The sequence below is a fragment of the Ambystoma mexicanum genome, chromosome 12, assembly GCF_040938575.1.
Source record: "Ambystoma mexicanum isolate Mex_15411 chromosome 12, UKY_AmexF1_1, whole genome shotgun sequence".
Lineage (NCBI taxonomy): Eukaryota > Metazoa > Chordata > Amphibia > Caudata > Ambystomatidae > Ambystoma > Ambystoma mexicanum.
The window spans coordinates 1,242,519,337-1,242,533,454 of record NC_090936.1 but is presented as its reverse complement, the minus strand read 5'-3'; the positions used below and the strand labels follow the sequence as shown (position 1 = coordinate 1,242,533,454).

At 49.4% G+C, this 14,118-nt stretch overlaps 1 protein-coding gene across 2 annotated transcripts in view; it reads right to left on the bottom strand.

Moving 5' to 3' along the window:
* PAH (phenylalanine hydroxylase) overlaps positions 1–14,118 on the bottom strand; it is a 418,172-nt gene that overhangs the window by 213,502 nt on the left and 190,552 nt on the right. For both annotated transcript variants that reach the window (XM_069629925.1, XM_069629926.1), the window contains one exon: positions 13,897–14,080. In XM_069629925.1, coding sequence (XP_069486026.1) covers positions 13,897–14,080 — 184 coding nt within the window. The remainder of the gene's footprint in view (positions 1–13,896; positions 14,081–14,118) is intronic.

The following is a 14,118-nucleotide window of genomic DNA, read 5'->3' as shown; positions in this document are numbered from 1 at the left end:
GTGGTTGCTGTGTGGGAGGAGGAAAGGAGGGGGGAGAAGCTAGCTCACGAGTCTTGCCCCAGAGATTCGAATTTTAGTTGGACCAACTCAGTCCCTCATCCTTACCAAGTTGATAAATTGTGTACCATTGAACTGGGCAATAATAACAGCTGTACTTACAGTGCTTAGAAGTGTGAGGAATGCGGCGCGGGGCGCTTTATGAAAACTGAAGATGACTGTAATTCATGATTGGCGCTTCTTGCCTTTCCAGTTCTACCCGCTGATTCTCCCCCCCTCCCCCCGTCTCTGCCACTGGGCTGTGGGCTTCCCTCTCCCAGGACTACCCATGCTAGGAATGCACCGAGTGCCCATCGCCCCCTCCAGGGTAATTCTTCGCGTGTCCGCGGACTCCACGCATTCCTGCCTGTTACCAAAGTCCCCAGATTACAGCTTTGCCACCCGCCTGAGTGAGACCATAGTCACGTGGTCTCGGGCTGCCAGTCATGCTGCATGCCTGCGTGCAGGAGTGGGGGGCCTGCTGGCAAGTCAGGTGGGGGCGCACACCGGCCTTCCGATCGAATTAGCCCGGACTCTTTCCTGAAATGGGGGGGGGGGTCGGGAGGCTGCATGGAGAGAAGAGCAGGCGCCCCCAGTGTTCACAGCCTCACCGCAGGAACTCTAAGCGTGATTATGAGGAAGGCTTCAGGGGATACTTTAACTGGGGGGATAAGCTCGGGTGCTTTTTCTGAATCCCATTGGTTGTCGGCACACCAGAAAAAACAGGGCATTCTGGGTAAAACGTTTCCTTCTGTTTACCGCCAACCAAGGCTTTGTAGCACATGGGCAATTGCCTTGGCAGGGCTACACAAGGATAGCTTCCTTTTCAACAAGCTTTGGCTAAGCCAATGGGTCTCGCTTTTGTGCAGTGCATGTGTCCTGGTGTGTGTACTGGGGGCCAGTGGATGGATGTGTGGGGTGTGCTTTCATGGGGTTTTGGGGTGCATGAGCTGTGCACGTGTGGTAATAATGTGTTCGTGCTATGCATGTATAGTGCTACAGTGACTGGCTCTGTAGTGTCACAGCGCCTGCACCGGGGAATGCGCCCAGACCTGAGGGCGCGCAGAGGGAGAAGAGCGTGGCAAGGGGGAGACATTAGGCACAGGAGGGAGAGGGAAGTCCTGGGGTAGAGGAAGGGTGGCGCTGCACACCTAGCTATCACGTGACCAGGTTCTAGGTGCACATGATGGTACAGCCATGTCACGCAGGGACACACAGCACCACATGGCATGTAATGTAATGCCACTCTCTGGACCAATAGCGAGCCATGTACTAGGGAGCGTCATCACATGACCAGGTATTCCCTGCACATTCCAGGACGTGGCATTCTGTTCTCAGGTAGTGGCATTATATAATGTCACTCCATGTGCCCGTCGCATGGCTGCTGCTGCGCTGATATGCACAGGCAGCCTCGCCTCTCTTATGCTGTCACCTGCCCTGGTGCTTCCTTTGCCTGCCAGCTATTGCATCGCTAAGCCAGGCGTCTGTACTCGGGGCTCGGGCAGCGCATGCGCGCACTCCAGGGCCTGGCACACACGCCTAGGTAGTGCCATAACATGCCTTGCTTCTCCTGTGCTATGCCAGGCAGGATGAGGTCTTACTTAGTTATACAGGCCCCTTCCATAGGTCACCCTCCCTCCCCCGAGACCTACTCCTTGCTCCCAGTTCACTCTGTTTGAAAGGTTGATTGTATGATCCCAATTAATAAAAGCAACAGCGATGTTTCATATGAATAACCCCAAACGCCTCCAATCAACAGCCCTCCCAGGTGACCCCATCTGTCCCAAAGCCCCCTCCCAGGTGACCCCATCTGCCCCAAGCCCCTCTCAGGGGACCCCATCTGTCCCAAAGACCCACTCCCAGGCGACGCGCCGCTTTTGTGGATGAAAGATTCCGCAGTTTACACGGGACCCCGCGTTAATGCCTCAGGGCGCTGTGGAGACTTTAAGGGGATTGGGCACGCGTCTCTAAGCGGTTTAAGATCATTGCCGTTTCCGTCTGTTCAAAAACTGAATCGCTTTCTAGAAGTCTCATAAAAGGGAATTATCAACGTTATATGTGAACTCCTCATAATCCCTCTGCATTCTTCCCACCATAACAATAGAGACGCGGGGGGGGGGGGGGGGCTGGCACGTGGGGTGACATTCAAGTAATTGTGCAGGTCCTAGAGCAGGCACTGTAGGACATATTTATGGGGCAACAATGAATGTAGGGAGTTCATTCCCCCTGCCCCTCATCAAGAGAGCCACCCCAACTGAGCAATGACGTAAGATTCTTAACTCACTCTGCCATTGAAATACTCCCTCACCCCTGGCACAATAGGCAAGCCTAGTCCCGTGTGCACCGCAAGCCGAGAACTAGTCCCGTGTGCACCGCAAGCCGAGAGCCGAGAACTAGTCCCGTGTGCACCGCAAGCCGAGAACTAGTCCCGTGTGCACCGCAAGCCGAGAACTAGTCCCGTGTGCACCGCAAGCCGAGAACTAGTCCCGTGTGCACCGCAAGCCGAGAACTAGTCCCGTGTGCACCGCAAGCCGAGAACTAGTCCCGTGTGCACCGCAAGCCGAGAACTAGGCCAGTGTGCACCGCAAGCCGAGAACTAGTCCCGTGTGCACCGCAAGCCGAGAACTAGTCCCGTGTGCACCGCAAACCGAGAACTAGTCCCGTGTGCACCGCAAGCCGAGAACTAGTCCCGTGTGCACCGCAAGCCGAGAGCCGAGAACTAGTCCCGTGTGCACCGCAACCCGAGAACTAGTCCCGTGTGCACCGCAAGCCGAGAACTAGTCCCGTGTGTACCGCAAGCCGAGAACTAGTCCCGTGTGCACCGCAAGCCGAGAACTAGTCCCGTGTGCACCGCAAGCCGAGAACTAGGCCAGTGTGCACCGCAAGCCGAGAACTAGTCCCGTGTGCACCGCAAGCCGAGAACTAGTCCCGTGTGCACCGCAAACCGAGAACTAGTCCCGTGTGCACCGCAAGCCGAGAACTAGTCCCGTGTGCACCGCAAGCCGAGAACTAGTCCCGTGTGCACCGCAAGCCGAGAACTAGTCCCGTGTGCACCGCAAGCCGAGAACTAGTCCCGTGTGCACCGCAAGCCGAGAACTAGTCCCGTGTGCACCGCAAGCCGAGAACTAGGCCAGTGTGCACCGCAAGCCGAGAACTAGTCCCGTGTGCACCGCAAGCCGAGAACTAGTCCCGTGTGCACCGCAAGCCGAGAACTAGTCCCGTGTGCACCGCAAGCCGAGAACTAGTCCCGTGTGCACCGCAAGCCGAGAACTAGTCCCGTGTGCACCGCAAGCCGAGAACTAGTCCCGTGTGCACCGCAAACCAAGAACTAGTCCCGTGTGCACCGCAAGCCGAGAACTAGTCCTGTGTGCACCGCAAGCCGAGAACTAGGCCAGTGTGCACCACAAGCCGAGAACTAGTCCCGTGTGCACCGCAAGCTGAGAACTAGTCCCGTGTGCACCGCAAGCCGAGAACTAGTCCCGTGTGCACCGCAAACCGAGAACTAGTCCCGCGTGCACCGCAAGCCGAGAACTAGTCCCGCGTGCACCGCAAGCCGAGAACTAGTCCCGCGTGCACCGCAAGCCGAGAACTAGTCCCGCGTGCACCGCAAGCCGAGAACTAGTCCCGCGTGCACCGCAAGCCGAGAACTAGTCCCGCGTGCACCGCAAGCCGAGAACTAGTCCCCTGTGCATCGCAGGCCGAGAACGAGGCCAGTCTGCACCGCAAGCCATGACCCAGGCCGGTGCGCACCGCAAGCCATGACCCAGGCCGGTGCGCACCGCAAGCCGAGAACTCGGCCACTGTGCAGAATGAATACCATTCATTTTCTTTTAATTAATGCACCATATTCATATTTAACCAATTATTATCAGGAATAACACCCACCTAATCCGTGGCACAAAGCGTGTCCTTCCTGACAGCGCTATAACCACTAACAATTTGAAAACACCACTTTGTTTTTCAAAATTAAAAATCAGAGAATCTCTAAAACAGAACATGTGCAGTGTTCATGCCTTGTGGAGACAAGAGGCCCCCAGGCCCCCGCACCCCTGCCCCAATCACATGTAAAGAGTGACACAGGTTTAGAGACTACTTCAGGTCATTGGGTCACTCGTGAGAATACCCCTGAGGTAAAGATAATCGATGTGGCACCCCAGAACATGACCTGACAATTCTGCTGTAGAATATACTTTGAATGTGGCCTAACTTGAATAAAATGTAGCGCTTTTCTATTGAGAAAAAGAAGCGCTATGAACAGCTCTTTTTTCGGACATTCCTGCGCACTTTCCATCTTTACCAACACTCTATCATAACAGCCATTTAATAAAAAACTCTTTTCATCATAGAATGAAAATCTTTCCTTTGCCGCTAGATAATGAAAATGTTCCCATTCAATGTGCAGTTCCTGGTTCCCGCTATAGCTAAAGTTTGCTTATAAACCAGCTATGTTCACTTTGCTTAACCATGAAGACACTTTTCTGCACAGCACAGACCCGTAGATTCAGGTTACCATTGGCAACGGTGAGGAATTCCAACATCCGCACGGTGGGGTTGCGCTTGCCTGGGTTTTTTGAAATTTTAAAAGAAATTGCATCATGGTAGATGAACATCCAGAAAATGTGTGCGGCTAATCTGCACACATTTGTCTATGCACATGATATACACATAGACTTGTGTACTCTGGGTGGACACACTCTACAGGCGTTGCCTCCCATCTCATATTTAGTTGGGATATGGCAGCCAGGTGTACACCATGTCCTTCCAGAAGGGAGAGGGAAAATCATTCCCCCTGCCATGGCCAGCCTAATTAACTATCAAAGGCTCCATGGATCTGTCCTGTACTTATGCTGAGCCCTGCAGAGTGGTGGCAGCGATTAACATAATTACCATACTAATAGTGTATACTTCAAACAGGCCCACATGGGGCCTGGCTGAAGAAGTAAACACAGGAGACAGGAAACCTCAACAACCTTTAATATGCACTTTGCCAACCTGAAGTCAGTTCCCACCCTTAGTATCAATGGACAGTGAAAGTTCATGTCTGGAAATGCGTGTATTACAGTAGTCATCCCCACAGGGAGACCTCATTCAGAAGGTAGGAGCATGTGATTTGATAGAGTTAGAAAGTCTGGTTGTGCCGCAGCTTCAAGGGAGACCTGCCGCGATAATCAGGAACTACAGAGAGCTCCATTAACTAGCGAGACCCTTTGATCTACAACAGACAGGAAGATGGGTGTGACTTAGTATTACATATTTTCACCCCTTTGCCTTTTCTGTTGCAAAGCACTTTGGTTATGACCTCATACATACAGGAGTATGTTGGTGGGGACCCAGGATTGGATCATTAAGGTCGGCTTAGCCTACACCAATCACTGTGCTCATTTGGCTTTAAAAGCGGGCTGAGCCCCTTTTTGCGCAGATCATCTGTAGACGTTGCAAGGAGTAACAAGAAGAACTCAGCATTGGACCCTGGCTGTAGGTACAGTCTGCCTTATATCTTCCGCCAGTGATGGAAGGCCAGGACCTCTAAGAGGGAAGAAAGATCCCTCCCCGACACAAATCCCAGGGAACAGAGGAGATACTGAATCCAGAGGACCCTCAAGCAGCTCCAGAATGGGTACCGAGCCAGCACACAGTGTACCCTGCTAGGCTCTGCAGCAAGCTTCCTAGGTGGGAAGTACCAGGGAGTGTCTGAACCAAAACAAGGACAAGGCAGCTGCCTGCAACACTCTCCTCAGCTTTGGTCCATCTGCCTCAAAAGATGACAGAAGCCCAGTGAGGAAGCTAGGACGAGTACATCAACAAGCATCTACAGACGTCTGCCTTAAAGGACATTTTTGAGCCAGTTGAGCCCCCCCTGAGCAACAACCGACTGCACTGCTGATTCTTGTTATGATTCGTGTATTGCCGCAGTCGCTAACACCAGCCGAGATGCCGCAACCAGCACTTGAGATGCGCCAGCCAGCAGTGAGACAACAATTCCTGACCCCGAGCCGCCATGTAGGCCACCCTGCAGCCATCCGTCCAGCCTCGCTCACCAAACCGCCTGCCGCCTGCTACCCGCAGCTGTCTCCCATCTTGAACTCTGTCACAGAAGCTGCAAAGCACCCTGAAACTTCTACAAGCACAAGGTACATTGTGGTTCTGTCCCATGGTCCTTCTCCAAAGAACCCCAGTGACACTTTACAAACCATTGATGCCTTTGTGTTGAAACCAAGTATCCTTGAACTATTGCGATTAATTACTTTACCGACTACCCTCCTTTTCAGTATCCAGAGTGCATCCGGTTTCCTTCTTTGAAACTGTCTGTCCTCTGCACACCTTTACAGGTTAGGTTGTATTTCGTAGTGTGCTAGAATTGTCTGTTTTGATAATAATAGATATTTGTATACAACTTTGACTGGACAGTCCCTTTTATCATTGGGTAATAATTGTACTTTCGCTGTTTTGTAACAAACCAACGATCCACGACCTTGCGTAAATAAGCCTGTGGTTCCATCCATGTTACCAAAATTGGACAACAAGGTTTATAAATGACTTGTGTTTGAAATCTGTTGATATCCATTCTGGTGTACTAGAGGTGTGGGGTTGATTGATGGTTTAAAAACTGGTATTCATCCCTGGACCGCTGGTGCCCCGGAAGTTGATTCGTCACAGGCACCCTTCTGCTTTAAGAAAGGGTCAGGGAATGTTGAACAGTTGGGATTTTCATTTTTAAATGTGCCCATAGTGGGGGTTGGCAACTATAATGTAGGTGATAGCCAATTACTTTAAAAGACTGGGATATTAATGCTGCTTTTAAGGGCTGGCCCAATCTCGTATTTGGTGGTAACCTGAAAGCTGGAGGTAAAAATTGCCACTTACCGCCCATTTTTGGTGCAATTACTGGCCAACATTAATAGCACCCCTCAACCCCATTGGTTCCTGTGGACCGAATGGGGAATGGGAAATAACCTCTCAACCACTACTTGTGATCCAGCACTAACAGTGCCGGACCGAGTAATGGTAACGCTATTTGCACTGGTGGTATCCCGGCTGTATTACCGCCGGGATACCGCCAGACTCCTGATGAGGCCTTATATCTTTATTAGCACTGGATAGATGTTGGTGATTTTGAATTTCCCCCAAATCACTCCAGTGTCCGTTTACTAATTAGTAAGGGAACGCTAGGAGTCTGCTCCTGGATGCCCACCCCATGAATGTCTGCATAGTTGAAGACATTCATTCAAACAGAAGCCACCCAATGGTGTGTTCTGTTGGAGAAATGTACTCACTTTGAATCTCTCTGGGCTTGTACACAGGTGCCATCATCAGGTAGTCACCTCGTGGCAAGCAACAGGGCCCGAGTAGACTCCCTTCCGGTGTGACCTCAGCTAGAGAGGGCGCTCCAGGCTCCATCCTGCGGTCTGCCTCTCCTGGGTTCAGTTATGGAACCACTCCAGCCTCAGTCCTTCTCCAGGTCCCCAGCTCAGCTGCTTCTCTCATCCTTTCTTCCTGGACATTTTAGTCCTCCTGTGTCATTGTGCATCAAGTTTTAAAATCTCGTAACCACACCCCAAAATGTCTGAATTATAATGTTGAGGGTCAGTAATCGATAATCCTGATTGGGCATCTCTTGTTCTTTCCTGGCGCCCAGACAGCATTTCTGGGACTCCTTGCTCCACTCATCTGCAATTGGATTTCTGAACAACTAAGACATGAATTTAAAAGTCAAGATGACACTTTTCTCCAATTTGCGACCATGGGTCACAACCCATAGATTTCTAAATTGGTCTAATCGTGCCAAAATGAACTGTGTTTGGTGTCGGCAGGTGACTTCCTGAGAAAATGACAGATTTTTGCAATTTTGCTGGAACGGACTTCAGTTAAAGTCTTGACAATTTACAGATTCAATAAGATACCATATTCCTGACTCTCTGATGTGAAGTTTTCTGTGAAGCTAGAATCATATTTTAGCTTTTAACCCAAAGCCGCCTACAAGCTAAAGGAAAACAGATGAGCATGGATGCACACACATCCATGAAACCTTCTCTGGTGTTTCCAAAGTCAAAATGATTCTCTGGAGTTGTTGTTTGGCAAGATGAATTATTCTGGCAAAATAACCACCTCTAAGTCATTTTACTTTTTACTGTAGCCGACACAATGTCTCTCAACACACAACTCAAATCCCGAAAACACAATGAGCACAATGGAATATACACCCCCCCAAGATATGTTTTGATGCTAGATTTCCCTAAACAACACACTAACGCACCACAGAAACACCAGCACAATTATCCCCCTCTCCTTCACACATTAACATTCCAACAAAGAAACTGTACCCTGGTTGTCTTACAAAGGACCACGGAATGCCAAGTGTTGTGCTCGGCTAAACCCAATAACATGACATAATTACAGGACACAGCTGTGTGGAAGAGCGCTGCCTCACCCATGCTTCCCTGCTGACTGGCAGTAGCAGGCGAGGAGATCAATGTGGCTTCTCACGCAGCCCGTCACTTTACTGGAATCAATTGTGACTTGACGAGCTGGTGAGTTTATTCATTTATATACAGGAGGAACCATGCTCCTTTGATCACAGCAGATAACAAATCAGATTTGATGGGAAGCAGTGAGCTTATTACAATGGGGTGAGTTTGAGGGACATTCTGACCTGGTTATGGAGGGGAGTCAACGGAACAGTCACCAGGGACAATGATTAAGTGGACATAAATAGATTAAGGACAACCAGCATTGGACATTTTTAAGTGCAGGTATGCGGGACAGCCTGCTGTTCACAGGAGGTGACCATGATGAGTGAAGTGCTAGAGTCGAAGCTCAGTGAGGGACAGAGGCAGGTTAGAGGTGAGGGAAAAATTTTAGCTAGCAGGCAGATGAGAGGTAGGTTATGAGGCTAACTCAAAGGCCAGGAGGTCGCCTTTTTTTGGTTTGGTTTTGAACAAATCCATGTGGACTGTTTCTGTGATGTCCGGGGGAAGAGAATTCCATGCAAGTGGAGCAAGAAGAGAGGAGGCACAGGGAGGGCGAGGCGCCATAAGGGTAGCCGAGGAGGCAGAGCAGAGATTACGAGAAGGCTTGTAGAGTTGGATACAGGAGGATAGATACAGTGGTGTCTTACCATGGATACATTTGTGGAGCAGAGGAAATGTACATCTGGCCCTGTTTTGCATCATCAGCCGTCCATCCTGGTGATGGTACAAGGAAGTAGGTGTGAAGTGACGGAGTTCAAAGATTGTGCAGCTAGCAAAGTCAATGATCTTGTCGAGAGGACAGGAACCATAGTTGGAGAGATCAAAGAGACTGCTGGCCCAGTAGTTCAGTTTAGAGAAGACAAGGGTGGTTAAGAGATACTTGGCGGTGTTGAAAGGAAGGAGGTGCCTGACTTCCCTATTATTTAGGAGGTTGAGGTGAGCCACTGTTGCAGTTTTGGAGATGAAAGTAGAGAAGGTGTGAGAAGGGTCATAGGTGACACTGAGGTTTCTATCTGAAAAAGAGTAGGGTAGAGTGTCAGGTGGGAACTGGATAGGCAGAGGAAGAGAAGAGAGAGATTTTGGTAGGGAAGAATAGTACCTCTGTTTTGGTAGAGTTTAACATCAGAGAGTTCAAAGCCATCCAATAATTAATGGCAGAGAGACAGTTGGTAATTTTGATAGACAGACGAGAGGAGAGTTCAGGAAAAGAGAAGAAGATTTGGGTGTCGCCCATGAAGAGTTGGTACGAGAACCCAAAGGAGGAGATTAGTGCCCCAAGAGCAGAGGTGTAGATTGCAAAGAGGGGAAGTCCCAGGACAGAGCCTTGTGGAACACCACCAGTTAGAGGAGTGAGTAGAGAGGTGATCTTGCTCCAGGAACCAGAGAATTGGTGAGGTGTAAGGTCAGATTGAACCCAGGCAAGGCTCGATTGTGAATCCCAAGAAGAAAATGAGTATTATGGAGATCAGAGTGAAGGACAGTGTCAAAGGCAGCAGACGGGTCCAGGAACATTAGGCTAGAGGATGGGTTGGAGTGCTTACTAGAGGCGATGAAGTTGGACACAATCATGAGAGCAGTATCCATGGAGTGACAGGAGCCGAAAACCTGCTTGTAGGAGGTATTGATGGTTTTGCATGTCTAAGAAATTGGTAAAATGGTTGAACAGACACTTTCGAGCACTTTAGAGTAGTGCGGAAGGAGAGACCCAGGGCAAAAGTTAGCTGGTAGGTTTGGTTCAGCCCCTTAGTTTTTTAGGAGAGGGATGAACATGGCCATTTATAAAATAGAGGGAAAGCAAGCAGCGCCGAAGGACAGGTTGAAGAGTAAAGAGAGATGAGAGGTCACCAAAGGGACAATAGGCTTGACTAACTGAGGACCAAGCGGGTCTGATGGGGCACAAGAGGGGTTAGTCTTCCTCAGTAGAGGTTGGAATTCTTCAGTATTATTGTGACTAAAGTGGGAGATGGAGGCATGGGATGATGGAGTAGTAGGTGGAGTGTAAACTGTAGGAGCAGGGAGTGTGAGGAAGTTCAGGAGAGTCTACGATTTTGGAAATGTTTGCAGCAAAGTATTCAGCAAGGTCATTCGCTGTGGAGTTTATAGTCATAGACTCAGGATGGGTGAGGAGTGAGTTTAGGGCGCCCTGGAGCCGTCGAGGATGGTTGGAGTGAGAGTCAATGAGGGTTAGGTAGGATTCCCTATTCAAGAGTGGACTTGAATAGGGAGGACCTGCAACTCTACCTCTCTCAGGGCAGAGAGGTAGAGTTGCAGGTCCTCGTGCAAGTGGGTACTCTTCCATTTGAGCAGCATCTGACACATGTCTGTGTGGAAAGAGCATATGAATGGGATCACCCATGGCTGAGGATGCTGAGACTTAGGGGTGAAAGTAAGCAGTGGAAGGTGAGAGGAGAATGAGTCATATAGTAGGGATTGGAAGTTGGAGAAGGCAGTGCTGGTGGAAGAGGCATCAGGTGTGAAGGAGAGTGAGAACTGCCGGTGAGAGAGAGAAAGGGGAAATGGCAGAAGTTTTAAATGTCTTTTTAGTAAAAGGTGAAGCAAGTGGTGAGGAAAGGTCAGATGGTGGAAAGGAGATGGTGGTGGAAACACTTGAGTGGTTAGATATGGATGGTGTGACAGTAGTATTAGTGACAGAGAGAGGTGGAGATGAATGTGACCTCCAGGTAAATCAAGTGACATGTAACTGTGGCAGGGTCAGTGCTATGACACACAATTCTAGGTGACAGCTGCCGGGACGACTAGCAGAGGAGCAAGAGAGGACATCATTTTATGCATGAAAACATTAAATCTGCCCCATTGTAAGAGAGGCTTTTTATGAATAGTGTGAACTTAATCACTTCTAGGGACTCCCAAGGTTTGCTGATTAGGCTCAGTAGGCCTCACTTTCCATGCCCTAGAGCAGTAAAGTGAGGCATAAGACCGAGGAAGACGCCTTTTATGTCTCACTTTCCATGCCCTATAGCAGTAAAGTGAGGAGTAAGGCAGAGGAGGAAGCCTTTTATGCCTCACTTTCCATTCCCTAGAACAGTAAAGTGAGACATAAAACCAAGCAGTAAGCATTTTATGCCTCACTTTCCGTGCCCTAGAGCAGTAAAATGAGGCATCAGACCGAGGAGGAAGCTTTTTATGCCTCACTTTCCATGCCCTAGAGCAGCAAAGTGAGGCATAAGACTGAGGAGGAAGTCTTTAATGCCTCACTTGCCTGATCCAGTATATCTTTGTTACATTTTCCAGGTGGAGCAGGAGACGGGGGGGGGGTGGTACTTCACGCCTTGGGAGAAGATCCTAAGCACCTGGAGGAACAATATCTGGACGCTGCCCTCTCTAGGTACCTCGGACCTCCACCCCAGGGGGCAGGTGTGTACTGCAAAGAGAGAAGGGGATCTGGCTCTCAATTGGGAGCAAGTGGAGGCATTGGATGTAATCGTGTGTTTGAGGAAGAAGTACAATGCACAAGAGGAAAGAGGGGCAGAAAAGTGGCATAAACACAATTTATGTTGTACACCTCTGGGTTCAGGGTGAACTGGTTCCTAGTAGAGATCATGTAAACACAGGTTATTTAGTGTGCACACTCTTTTGGTTTAGGGTGCATGAGTGCAAAGTGTTGATGGTGTAAATGTATGTCACAACACGTATACCAACACACAAGTACCTTCCATTGTTGAAAATTGAACTGGTGAATAGCCGGGATTGTGTAAACTCTTGTATTACATGTACACCAATGCATGGGTGCACTCCTTTGGTGCAAGTTGCACTAGTGCATAGCAAGGGTTGTATAAACTTGAAGACGAGGTCCAAGTGTAGCCCTTGTGACCCGCACTCGACTTGCAGCCCGAAGTTCATCACCCTCGTCGAAGTATCGCAGATGTGAGAAACGGTACTTGCTCAGACAACCATTCAAACCGTACCCGACTGACAATATGGAAGAGAAAGAAGTGTCATTGATCGAACAAGTCGACTGACTACGAAGAAGTCGACTGACTAGAACTAAGGAAGCTGAGGATGTCACTAATGACATCACAATGTTGATGCATTTAGACATGAAGCATATAGGCATCCATGCACAAAGCTATGCAAACACTTGTAGTTTATTGCAGATAGACACAAAACAAATGCTTATGACTCATGGTAGTTACAGAAGTGATACATTTACACCAGTGAATCCTAAGCTACGCGGAAACAGCAAGACACCAAGAAAATCAGCTTGCACATGCTTAACTGCGATAAACATGGACGGCCATAAGAACAAAGATGGAATCCATAGGTGCACTGAAGTGAATGGGGAAGGGATAATGGACTCTGAGTACATGGAGAAGCTGACAGTCTAGTTTCACAGAAGGCAGTCAGACAGAGCTTCCAGCACAGACACGGTGCACATCCTAGCCAAGGACGAGCAGAGACAGAAGGTTTCCAGTTTACCAAGGTGACAAGACACCTGCAAGGAGTATAGCTTGAACTCCTCATATTTAAAAGCAGGAGAGCATTTCATGGACCACATGCATGTGCCCTTGAAGACTAGGACGGTGCTTATTCATGCGAGGTAGATGGAGGAAAGCTGTTCCCATCGAACCAGAGGTGGACAGAAACAATTACTACACAGGTTCAAAGCTGGATGTACGCTCTCAGGACTTAGGCGATCAGAGACGGCAATATGTTGGGTACATACAGCAGCTTCGTGATCGTTCCCACTGCCTTGAGTAGTTTCACTCTGCCAGGCAGTTGTCCAGGCTCCCGATGCTGGGAAGACACATTAAGGCACACTATGATGCAGTGGCCAATAATTTCACTATTAACCTGCAACTTTGTATTTGTTAAGAGGTGGTCCTAGGAGGAGGCACTGGATATGGCTACCCATGGCCTCTTTGGGAGGGACTCCAAATCTTGCTGCACATGTGATCAATGTGATCCATCCCAGGGCCCCCTGAGGATGAAACTTCCATTTTTCATAACTGAACTGCTTGCACTTTTCACACTTACCGCTTCCCATCACGTTGAACTTACCTAACGTAAATGTTCTAAGGCTGTTAAGAGCAGCCCCTCCCTCCCATTTGTAGGTGTTGTTCAAGCCACCTGAACTTGCTGTACAGATGTTTTTTTAAACCTGGGAGCCAGCCTAATGACGCACTGCGGTCCCATTTACTTTTCTATCTCTGAACGCAGCATAGTATATATGTATTTTTTATATGCTAGGGAAATGCTAGGGGCTGGGGTCCATTCTAGCATGAGGCCTGTGCATCAGAGGCACCTTACATTCTGCACAGAAGTGCCTCCTCTGCGCTTCTTTGAGGATCGGCCCCTCGCCCACTTGTTATCATCCCTCATGGCTCGGCTCAGATCAGTATCACACCCCTATGTTATGACAGGTACTCCTTACCTGCATCCTTTCTCTTGTCACGTGACAGCTCGTGCACCGTCGCACCGATGTCTTGCCTCAAGCACATCATGATATCGTTGAGAGCCGAGGTCCCATTTTGCTCGAGGTTGATGAAGAACTGGTACTCGTCCTTGTTGAGGCGTGAAGGTCTCGATTCAATGTGGGTGAGACTGACGCCCTTCTCCTGGGGCGGGGGGAAAAAGGGGAGCACACTGTGAATGA